This window comes from Sinocyclocheilus rhinocerous, unplaced genomic scaffold (assembly GCF_001515625.1).
Source record: "Sinocyclocheilus rhinocerous isolate Xijiao unplaced genomic scaffold, SAMN03320098_v1.1 scaffold292, whole genome shotgun sequence".
In the NCBI taxonomy this organism is placed as follows: domain Eukaryota; kingdom Metazoa; phylum Chordata; class Actinopteri; order Cypriniformes; family Cyprinidae; genus Sinocyclocheilus; species Sinocyclocheilus rhinocerous.
Window position 1 is genome coordinate 77541 of NW_015641024.1, and position 11983 is coordinate 89523.

Consider the following 11983-nt stretch of genomic DNA (forward strand, 5'->3'; position numbering starts at 1 on the left):
TTATTTAACATCTGTCGACAACTGATTGATACGAGCGAGATAAGACGGCAAAACTAACTAAAGTACAGCACGAAGATCGGTGAACTTTGACTTACAATCATGATTTCGCGGAATTGAACGAATGCTTCAAGAAAGAGGAAAGCGAGGACGCGAAAATGCCGCGTGCATGGATCTCTCATACATCCATCATCCCACGCGCGCTGTGCTCCAGGCAAAATTCAACATGATTCGCGTAATGAAACTGTTCGCGGCGAGGTTTTAATGGAGGTTACAGCGAGCTTGAGTTTTAGTCGCCGTTAGTTCCATATATACAACATTGCTCCTCATCGCAGAGTTCTCATGGCTCCAGTTGGAGACACCAGAGCTTGGAGAGGCACGTGCGGTCTTTAGCAGCAATAATCGCGGCAGGAAACCAGTCTGGAGGGTTGATAAAAGCAATAAATCCCTACTGAACATAAGTGACCCGACGCGCTATGACAAACTTCAGGGGAAGAGCTTCACCGGCGCGGATGCTACGACGCCTTGTGATGTTTTAAAGTGGAGCCTCTCTGATACACAGGAACTTTTTGGATTTACCATCGACATAATTGCGGAGATGACAAGAAGACAGGACGACATTGCGCCATCACCTGTTATCTGAACACTGTGATTAGTTCCCACAAAAGCACTGAATCTTTATTGCCTTTGGACCTGCTTTCAATACATTCCGCTGTTAGACATGGAGACTAGTCAGTTACGGACAGTAGACGGGTTGATTTCTTAACGAATAAATAGCCATATTGTTTTTATTCCCCTTAACACGTTGCGTTCCGTACATCGATTAATTTTGCACTATGATGGAACTGCCACCTTGCTCTAAAAAGAGCCTGTCTCTTTCGTTGCCGGTTCCCCGGGAGGGACAGGCGACCCTCAAGCCTCCCCAGCATCTGTGGAGACAGCCACGGACCCCCATCAAAATCAAACATCGCGGTTACTCGGACACCGACCGACATCACCACCGACAGATGGAGCGCTCGAATGCCATGGACACGAGTGACCGGCCGGGGCTCAAGAAGTCCCGCATGTCCTGGCCATCGTCGCTCCAAGGAACCACCAGCGCGTCCATGAGCAACTGCGCTGGGAACAAGCGGTAAGAACGCCGAGTGACTAATTACGTGTGAACAAACGAGCTATTTCTGTGTGATGGACGCACAAAACTGATAATAATGATGTCGGAAGGGTTAATAGTGCTTTGTGTGGAGAGGCGGGACGCGTGGGCATCCTTGATGATGCGTTATGCGTAACTGCTCCAGCATCTCTCAGAGAGCGTGAGTTTGAAATGCCTCGAACGTGACCCCCCGAAGTAATCTCGACCGGTTATGAGCAGCTGATGGCATAACCGATTACTAATAATGCTAATGAGCTGGATTAAAAGTGTAGAAGAAGCGCATGTAATAGGGTTTTTGGAGAGCCCAAGCACACATGTTGTGGACACCACTAAGTCTAGTGTGACTGATAAAGTACAACGTTAAAAAAAAAAGAAAAAGCACCGGTCTGAGAATATTTGGATCATGGCATATGCGCTTTCGCTCTTGGCACGTGCAGACACCATATACGTGTTCCAAAAAAAAATAGCATAATCTAATCAAGCACTTCAGCATCAAATCAAATTAAGACAAATAGCATGCTATGATTTTAGTGAACAGATTAGTGATTCTGTCTCTCTCTTCTGGCTTTATTTAGAATTATAAATTTCATAATAACATTTTAATATGATGATATATAATAACTCTTAAAAATACAGGTACTTTATTTGCATCAATGGTTCCACAAAGAACTTTTAGCATTCATAGAATCTTTCCATTGCACAAAAGGTTCTTTATAGTGGAAAAAAAGGTTCTTTAGATTAATGGTCTTCAAGGAAAGACGTCTCTTTAAGGAAAAGCTCACTGAATAGTTCTTTGGAGATGCAAAAATCTTTCTACTATGGTATCACCCCTTTTGGATTTTTTTTTACAAGTGTATACATGTAATATAATGTTGGCCAAAAAGCCAAAGCATGCACAGAAACACCAGAAGCACTGTATTCCTTGGATTTTGAATTGAACTACCACAGCACTGTGTAGCGCTGTTATAAATAATCAACTTGAATTAGTTTTATACAGAGAAACACATTTGTCAGCCTGACATTCATGTCGATTTTGTGGGTTTGCACGATATGCTGTAGCATACAATACACTGCTTTTACCCTCAAGGATAAGTGTGGGTGTTGCTTGCTGTGCTTGTACGTAGACTGATGCGCATACAGACTGATGTTAGTGCTGGAAGAGGCGAAATTTGCCGTTCTGTTGAGTGGCGCCTCACCAAATTGGGTGATTATTACAGTAATAATCCGCTTCTGTGAGGGCCATGAGCCCCAGTGGAGGCTGAGAGCCGAAGGCTCCGGTTTCCTTCCTGTCAACTTTTGCCTAGGCCACAGACGGCCTGCACGGCAGGCTCCTGGGAGCCAGGCCAGCTCTGCCTTACTGTATAGTAAAGCCTGATTTGTATTCCCTTCCCCAGGACACGCTCACAGCCAGTCCAAGAATTAGTGCAGCAGCACTGACTCGAACTGTCCGGCTTCTACTGTGGGCGGGCGGCACAGTGCGAGAAATAGACAGCGAGAGACAGATAAAGATGTGTGTGTGTGTGCGTGTGGCTCTGCTGATGTGATGTCTCAAGAAGCAGAGTGAGATGTCCATGTCTATCTGCTCACTTTCTCATCGCATTGATCACATTTTGTAACATGATCTGCCAGCAAAGACATAGGTCTCCATAGGTCGTCCAGTATGTGTTGTGTCAATAAGTGTGTTTACATGCATAATCCTAAACGGATTATTCTTAATAACTTGGCAATGTAAGGTCACATTAACTGCTTAAACAGTTTTCTTTTTTATTGAGTATATACTGGTCATAACCAGTTTAAGCTAAACCTGATATGCCCATTATATTCCTAGCGCTTTTCACATTACACATTGTTTCAAAGCAGCTTTACAGAAAAAGTATTATGTTTAAAATATCTTAATATTGTGATGCCATATAGTCGCATTTAGCAGATTAGAGCTGGGCGAAAATATAGTTTGCATTTTGCAACAATACAAGCAATCAAGCTGTTGACATATGCTGTATAGTGTGTATATATAGCCCTACACAAGTATACTGTATCTATGTTTACATATACAAACAGAGCTTGGCGATAATATAGTTAAATTTTGCAACTAAATAAAAGTGAAGAAATTGAGATTTGCTATGTATTATATATTATTTTATATGAGTATGCTGTACACTGTAAAAAATGAACGTGAATTTTACGGTAAAAGACTGTAAAAATGATACAGTAAAAACCTGTTAAATGGTTAACAGTAAATTCCCCTACTTTACACGGTGAAAAACTGTATTAAACATTACATGTATTGGACATTAATTTTACGGTAGTATACCATTTTTGGAAGTGAAAAAGACCATATAATTTACAGTGAATAACCGTATAAATGAATAAATTCACATTCCCAGAATTCCCTGAGTTACATTTCAAATTTGATGTTTTTTTTGTTGAAATAACTATGTTTCTTCTTAGTTTTTTCTTATCAGTTTTGTATATTAGGGTTGTGTGTTACACCTAATGTTGTTAAATGAATGTTTATTGCATTATTTCAGTTTCATGTGTGTTACCATGATGGAGTTTAGTGTTTGTGTGAATCAAGGTTATTTTCGTAAACTAAAACTAAGACTAAGACTAAAACGATTGATGAAAAAACTATTTCATAAACTGAAATAAAATAAAAACGTCAAAATAATTGAAAAACTAAAACGAAACTAAACTAACAACAGTTATTGAAAAACGAACTGAAATAGAATAATAATTATCAAAAATAAATAATCGTTTTCGTAATCATTACGTTCTCACCCCTTGACGGAAAAATATACGAGCTGTGTGGAGGTTTAGGGAAATAGCCTACCTGTAATGGCGCATCACGCACATGGGGTTATCTGATGGAGAGACGCAAAGCAGTTTAAAGCCTGCACGGGTCCTGTTTGGTAAACGTGCACCAGCAGTACTTAACAGAACACCTGACCCGTTATCTGACAGCAGCACTAATTTAATTCTGTACCAGACCAGAACCGTTTGACATAAAGACCACGAGTCGCGACCCGAACCGCACTCGCATTAAATCTATTACATCAGGTAAGCAAGATTATTTATTTTATCATGTAACACAAGCAATCAAACCAACATTAGGCATTCTAAGTCGGTGCTTTGAAGAAAAACAGACATGCAGCGCAACATGATAATAGAAAAAAAGATGAGAACGCACATCCTTTCTGTAAACAACACAAAACTTTTGCCTTGCATCTTGTGATCACTCTGCCATCACATCATATGTACGTGGATAAATTTGGATATAATCCAACTTTATATACAGAGCTGAGCGATAATCCACTTTTCATTTTGCGACAACATAAACAAGTACACAGCCGAGATTTGCTATATAGTATGTATTGCTTAATATGAGTACACAGTAAATGATCCATATTTTTTTGTATGTAAATACCTGTAATGATATTGTCAGCTTATTCATTGTCTTGTGCGCATCTCTGTTTACGTTTTGACATCAAAACTGATGAAAAACCTGATATTTCTAATATCTCAAACAGTTTTCTTACATCGTATGCTTTTAAAATATGCATATTTTTGCTATTTATCAGCCTGTTCACTTATGTATGGATAGGATAGTGTGTATGTAGATGTATGTTTGTGTGCGGATGTATTTGTGCATGCATTGCTGCAGGCTTTAGAGTAAGACGTGGATGATAATGAGCAATTTGCATGTATGGTCACATCACAGAGTTGGTGGGGTGGGGGGTTGGGATCTTCGTGGCAGTGACAAATTTTTATATTTATTCTTTTTATGCAGATATCCCGGCAGCCCTTTAATGGGAGCTCTAAGCAGGGTGCCTTGCCCCCAATGTGTATTTATTGAGTTTAAGTAATATACTGTTTTGAGTCCAGAGGACCCCCTCAATGCCATCTGTTCCGCTGAGCCTGGGGCAAAACTTAAATCAACCTCATACACAGCTGCATGCCCAATGGTACACTAATGCCTCATGTTTTGCCGTGTTTGAGGATGATGACGTTCATGACCTTTTGTGACAGACTTATATCACCCTTAAAGGAATATTCAGGGTTCAGTGCAAGTTAATCTCAATCAACAGCAGTTGTGGCATAATTTTGATATATAGTTAAAGCTGGTATGACACTTGTGGTGTTTTCAGCATCTGCCACTATATGACAAAACTCTCCAGAGCTGCTCTAAGAATTCACTTCACAAGCATTTCACCATTTCATTTAATAAAACTACTAAGACAAAATAAGTTCTGTTTAATGTAAAAAAAAAAAAGACAAAAATATATTACTATTGTACAGCAAAATGTACATTTCAAACTCATAACAACAACAAAAAAAATAGTTTATTATTTTATTATTAATCATTTTTAAGGAATACCAAATAATACTTATTTTTGGTCCATGTTTTAATTTAAACAGTAAACATCAGCTCTTTGTTTGCCAAAAAATGAAAGGTATTGTTCAAATTTCATTTATTACATTTTAAAACATTTAAATGGTTGAAGTTTTATGCACTGATTTTATTACCATTGTTTGTAATAATACATTTGTATTACATCGTAAAACACAGAATCCAGAAAAAACACCACAGAATGTAAAAATAATACATTTAATAGGGAACTATTATTCTTAAATGTTCAATAAGTTATTAAATTATTAAAGTTTTATGAATTCAATTCATTAGACATCATTTTGATTATTAAAAATTGATTTAATTAAACCATTAAATCAAAATCCAGAAAAATAGAATTTGGGGAAAAAATAAAACACATTTGTTAGGGCCCTAATTATGCCACGAGTGCTGTCGATTGAGTTTAAATTAATTCCTTTAAATAAGCACTGTTGACAGAGTCTGAACCATTTCCAGGTAGATGTTTGTAGGAACAGTCTCATCTTATATGAGTTTCTAGAAGACTTTAAATAAAATGGAAAGTAAACCCATAGGGGCATATCTGCTCTCAGTTCAATCATTGGAGGCGATGTGACTGAGTGAGCACACCAACTAATCAGCAGTTCTCTCAGGATCTTCAACCTCTCAGACCCTTTGGGCCAAAAGAAGCCCATTGTTCTCTCTGATGATTTTTTTAAAGGGGTCATATGATGCGATTTCATTTTTTCCTTTCTCTTTAGATTGTTACAAGCTCTTGGTGCATAAAGAAGATCTGTAAAGTTGCAAAGACTAAAGTCTCAAATCCAAAGAGATATTCTTTATAAAAGTTAAGAGTTAGCCACACCTACCTAAAACGGCTCGTTCGAACACGCCCCCACATATCTACCACACTATGTGGGAAGATTTGCATAACGCCACCCAAATGTTCACGCAAAGAAAGAAAGCATAACTTTTATTCTCGCTGTAGTATTGTTGCCGCTGCCGCCATGTCCTGAAGACGCTGTGTGCTTCATTGTAAATAATGTTCTTTTTAGCAGCATCATATGACCCCTTTAAGGACTGTCGCTAGTATTTTCCCCACCTATATACGCTTGTCCGTTACTTTTTAATATACCAATTTTTAGAGGAAGCATGATGAATGATTTATTAGAAACACCATGACACCAAATAGAGTTTTGAACACCTTTGGTACTGAAGATTGATCGTTCAGCTTTACTCACATTTTCATTTTTGTCGGTGGCAGCAGTTTTGATTTACTATTCAATATAATCACATCCTCCTGTTTACTCCCTTCCAGCCATAGCTTGTACTGATTTTGAGCCTTTTTAACCGTACCTCCCACTGAAATATTGAACTGTCACTCATATTCCCAAACTCACCGGCTCTGCTTTCAGTCATTAAAAGGTGATAGGACGCCGTGCAGTACCGTTTCTCAAATGACAAAGGCTGTTTGGCAGCTTTTATTTCTTTCACATAAATTGAATTTGTGAAGCCTTCCGCAACCTTACCTTGGGAAGGAGGTAGCATTATTGAGCATGTCCCATACCCCAGTGCACTCTGGGAAGTTACCACTGAGGAGAGAATGACCGACACTGAACAGAGGAACAGCTCATCCTGCAGTTCTGTTGCTATGGTTACATTTTGTGCTTGTGTAAAATAGATAAATTTTGCCCAAAAAGGCAAAAGAAAGTTTCATTCCCTGATGTGCAGTTTGTTGTTTTAATATGCTGAGGCAAATATGTTTTATTGCTGTTAAATGTTTAGTGGATTTACACTTTCAATTAGCTGCCATCTCTGAGAACCCACAGATTTCCTGTAAGTCGCATTGTTCATAGTTGTTGTTTATTAGTTTATTAGTGTATATTATTTTCTGTCACTGGCTGGTTTTCGATTTCTCCTTTTGTCTACCGTTGCCTCTTACTCGGTCCGGTTTGCTTTGTTGCACCTAGAACTGAATCTGTAGACGAACTATGCTGTGTTTATTTGACAGTCTATTGGAAAGCTGCCAAGATCGTTAACTGCTTAATTAGATACACCTGTGATTAATTAACTCAACAATTGCATTGGTGTTTCAGATGTAACACATTGTGTAAATATACTTTGTACCCCATGCAAACCAGTCCATAGGTACATACTAATGGCCATTATTATTGTTCATCTCAAGGCATCTGCTTCTCCTTCCTCGCTGCCGAAAAATGCAATCTATCCTCCCATATATTGCTTACCTAGGCTCCACATTTATTTGCCTTTGCTGCCCTCTTGATTCTCAGAATTTTCATACTTCAAAGCACTCAACATGCTTCACATCCTGTGTTTGAGTGTTTTTTTCTGTTTCTTTCAAATGTCATCTTTGTTACCCTGACGATCCCTCGCTGATTTATTGAAACCCACCGACACTTGAGTCTCTGTTATTGTCTGGTGGCTTTGGCCCCTCCTTCCTCTTTTGACGGATGAGTGTCTCTCACTCATATCTCTTGGTTTGAGCATATTTGTTCATTCACCAGCCTGTGCACTCAACATGCTTCACATCCTGTGTTTGAGTGTTTTTTTCTGTTTCTTTCAAATGTCATCTTTGTTACCCTGACGATCCCTCGCTGATTTATTGAAACCCACCGACACTTGAGTCTCTGTTATTGTCTGGTGGCTTTGGCCCCTCCTTCCTCTTTTGACGGATGAGTGTCTCTCACTCATATCTCTGGCTTTGAGCATATGCGTGCCTGTGTTTCCTCTTCTCAGCGTCCTCCCTCCACATCACGCAGTCCGTATGATTCTTTACTTCGATCTCAGCCGTCCGCTCGCTGCTTTTCTCTCTCTCTCCTCCTTATCATCTTATTTGTCTGATTTTCGCTCCGTATCCCTTGCTTTCTCTTTTCTCCAGTCGCCTTTTGTGCTCCCCATTGTGCTTTCTTTCTTCCCCAGGCATTGCCACTTACATTGTCTCTCACGCACTTTGCTCAGACTCACCGCTGAGTTAATCACACCGCTGGCCTATCTTTAAATCTATCATTTCTTCCCACTCCCGTGCATGTCCGCAGAGATCATCAGAGCACCGGCAAACTCATCTAATTCTCCCCCTCTCTTCCATTTTCCCAGTGGCTGAATGAACTGCCCGCCATTAGACTTTCTGCCGTCACTCATTACTTCTCCCATTCCCTGCGGGTACAGCCCTGTAAATGATACTGCTGCCTTTCACAAAGCCCTTGCATTCTCTGTGCAATCCATCAGTTCCCCACGACACTTTAAAGTAGCGCACCAGCCTTTTAGCTCACACCCAGACTGCTATAATCCGCCTGCTCTCAAGATACCTGCGGTTTCCCTCTGCTCTATCTCTGCTCTGTGTAATTAGCCTGGCTATCTGAAATCTACACGATCATTAACAAGTTAAAGCTTCTGAAAATGTTTAATGGGATTATTCCATGCTTGCAGCATGAGACCCTCTTCAAATGCGCATGCTCTACTCCAGATGTGGAGAAATGAGGCAAAACCAAGGAGATAATAGGTATATAATATCTGGAGGAAACTATGCATTTACATAGCCATCCATCTCACATCTGACACTGGTAAAAATCTGCTATAATAGGATGAAAATTAGAGATATACATGTTGCTTGTACAAATTGTTATTTGGTAAGAATGGAACTCTTCTTTTAAATCTAGGTAATAAAGAAAGCATGGCAACACTTTATTTGTATAGTTACTTTAGATAAAGGGGCACTTTAGTGTTGTTGATTAAAGGGGCAGGGGCTAATTGTATATTTTTCATGCTTATTCTGGCACTGTTCAATTTCCCCACGGACTTCCATTGTAAGTGCATTACTTTTAATGCATTTTGTCAGAGACAATTCAGTATTATTAATTGTGGAAATCAACTGGATGCCACAGTTGCTGTGGATAGAGCTTAAAGATAGACAGCAAAAAAATTAAATGAATTTACTCAAGCTCATGTGGTTCCAAATCAATATGAATTTCTTCCATGGAAAATAAAAACGTGAAAGCTCCAGTTCCCATTCATTTATTTTTCAGTCTTTGAAAAAAAAAAACAACAACATGAGGGTGAGTAAATGGTGACAGAATTTTCATTTTTGGGTGAACTAACCCTTTATGTTGCATTCAGCCTGGAGTGTTCCTTTAAGGCTTTTGTTTCCTATATGAGAGACATAATGTGCTCCTAGCTTGTCTAACCTTCATATTACTGTAGCTCAGTCGAGTGCTTTAATGAGCAAGCATTAGGCATCCAGCTTCACGGATAACGTTGGCCCTCAGGTTTGGCCATGTGATGTCACGGTTAGCGACATCTGTTTTTCTTCGTGCACCAACAGGCTAAGCTGCACCGTGCTCACCCTCTTTTGACCTGCTCATATCTCACTGCCTAATGCCTGGAAGAGTGAAACCAGGAGCTTTTCCACATTACACAACATCTACTGTATCATATATGATTAGAGGATTGAATTCTAGCATTATTTAGGTCTGAAGTAAGTGGCAGATGCTGATGGGGTAGATTCACATAGCTGCTGAACACCTGCTTTTGCAGTGAAGCAGACTGACTTTATTTACATACAGTAAGTACACTTATACAACTTATATTGATACTTATATATACACTAGATGTAAATCAAAAGATCATTGATAAGAAGTTAATGATACATCTGGAATTAGTGTAAAAAATCTGCTTTAAATTATTAAAACTTGAGTTAAAAACCAAATAGTCAAAATAATGCTATATAAATTAAGATTGGATGAGACATGTTCGAACACATTGTATAATAGCCAATATATGCACTGCGGTGACACACATCAGAATATCTAATAAGTTTCTTTGCAGCAGTAACCTGAATGGTGTGGCACAATGAGCCTAAACTAAATCGCTCACATTATAATCAATTAAACTGATTTTTAAAAATCTCACTAGAGTTACACCATGGCATAAATGGTGTAGCAGAATCCCTACCAATTGAAACCATTGCATAAAAAGTACCTTCATACCAACTAGCACTAAAACACAGTGGCGAACTGCAAAGCCTGGCAAAAGCTAAACTGCTATCTCTGATGGAGACAGTGATGCTATTTTAGGCATTTTTGCTCTGTTAAATACTTTTCTTTTTATTTATCTTTTTTTTTGTGCTGAAATGTTTTCTGTTACTCTTTCTAAATTACTTAGAAAACATAATCCGATGGGCTTCAGAAAGTTCACAGCAGGTTAGAGCTGGAGATTAAAACATTTTAACCAATCAGTAAAAATGTGATTCTCATTTAAATGAAAATAAAATGATTAAATTGTTAAGTACATTGTGCAAATAAGTACATTGTACACTGTGCAAGTACATTGTGTTATTTTATATGAATATTTGCCTCTTTCATGCAGCTTCAATGCCAGGTAAAATAGTCTAGTTTAGCCATAATATAACCGGCTCATAAATAACCCCCACCCTCACTTTCATATGCTAATATGGACAAAAAGCCATAGACATAATGTTTCTCTGCCAGTGTATTTCTTGATGCAAGGAGACATTTTAAATTCCCAAGTTGCCTTTGGTTGTCTGCAAAGGGGTAAATTCTCACAGTCTTCTGTTTAGCATTAGCGCATTTAGCAGTATTCCGCGAGGATCTGTGTGGAGGTGTGAGGAGTCCTGAATTCTGTGCGTTATCAGACAGACATCCTGAATCAACCTGCTCTACAGCGGCAGCCTTCATTCCCATTTTCCCATTTCGATGATAAGCTGTGTGTAGTGACATCCGTCAAGGGATCTTGGACCCTCTCTGAGTATGTAAGCGTGTCTGAATGCGTGTGCGTGAGCACTGTGGACTCTTGTCTCAACGGACGGCAGTTCTGAGAGAGACCGACACACTTGTGTCACCGAGTTGTCAGCCGCACAGATCCTCGCATATGCATTTACACACACTCATTCTCATGCACACACACAATGACACCAGAGACATCACAAAGACCGTTGTCAGAGCAATAGACGGGTGAGATAATGTAGGTTGGGCAGCAGAAAGCACACTGGGGAGAGTCTAGTTCAAATTGAGGACGGCAAACAAATCAGAGCTGAGCCGAGTGCATTAACACACCTGGGGTTTGAGAGATATGAAGAGCGATCCACCTGTTATGTTTGAGGCAGGGTTTCCTGTTGTCCTACCTGATATACAATGTCACCAGGGATTTGTAACCCCTAGATAGACTGGCTTCAACCCACAGGGTAATTATGAGAAAGTGGCATTCCTGTTCACTGGGGAAGGACAGATGGCTGCGGTATCAGCAGAATATGGCTCCGACTGTCACACTGAACCATGATCCAAGACAATATTGCGTTTGCTTGTACTAACCTATAATGAATTAGCTCGCAAATACACGCCTCCATGCTAAACATCAGTCATTTAGACAACATTATCACTTGGTCCAACGAATCGGCTCACAGAGAAATATAATTACTGCATCCTCAGTGAATTTAT

The 11983-nt window shown here is 39.4% G+C and overlaps 1 protein-coding gene across 1 annotated transcript in view; it reads left to right on the top strand.

Moving 5' to 3' along the window:
* LOC107754019 (cAMP-specific 3',5'-cyclic phosphodiesterase 4C) overlaps positions 1 to 11983 on the top strand; it is a 47022-nt gene continuing 35039 nt past the window's right edge. Inside the window, 1 exon segment of the mRNA XM_074560227.1 lies at positions 1 to 1129. Coding sequence (XP_074416328.1) covers positions 834 to 1129 — 296 coding nt within the window. The 5' untranslated portion in view covers positions 1 to 833.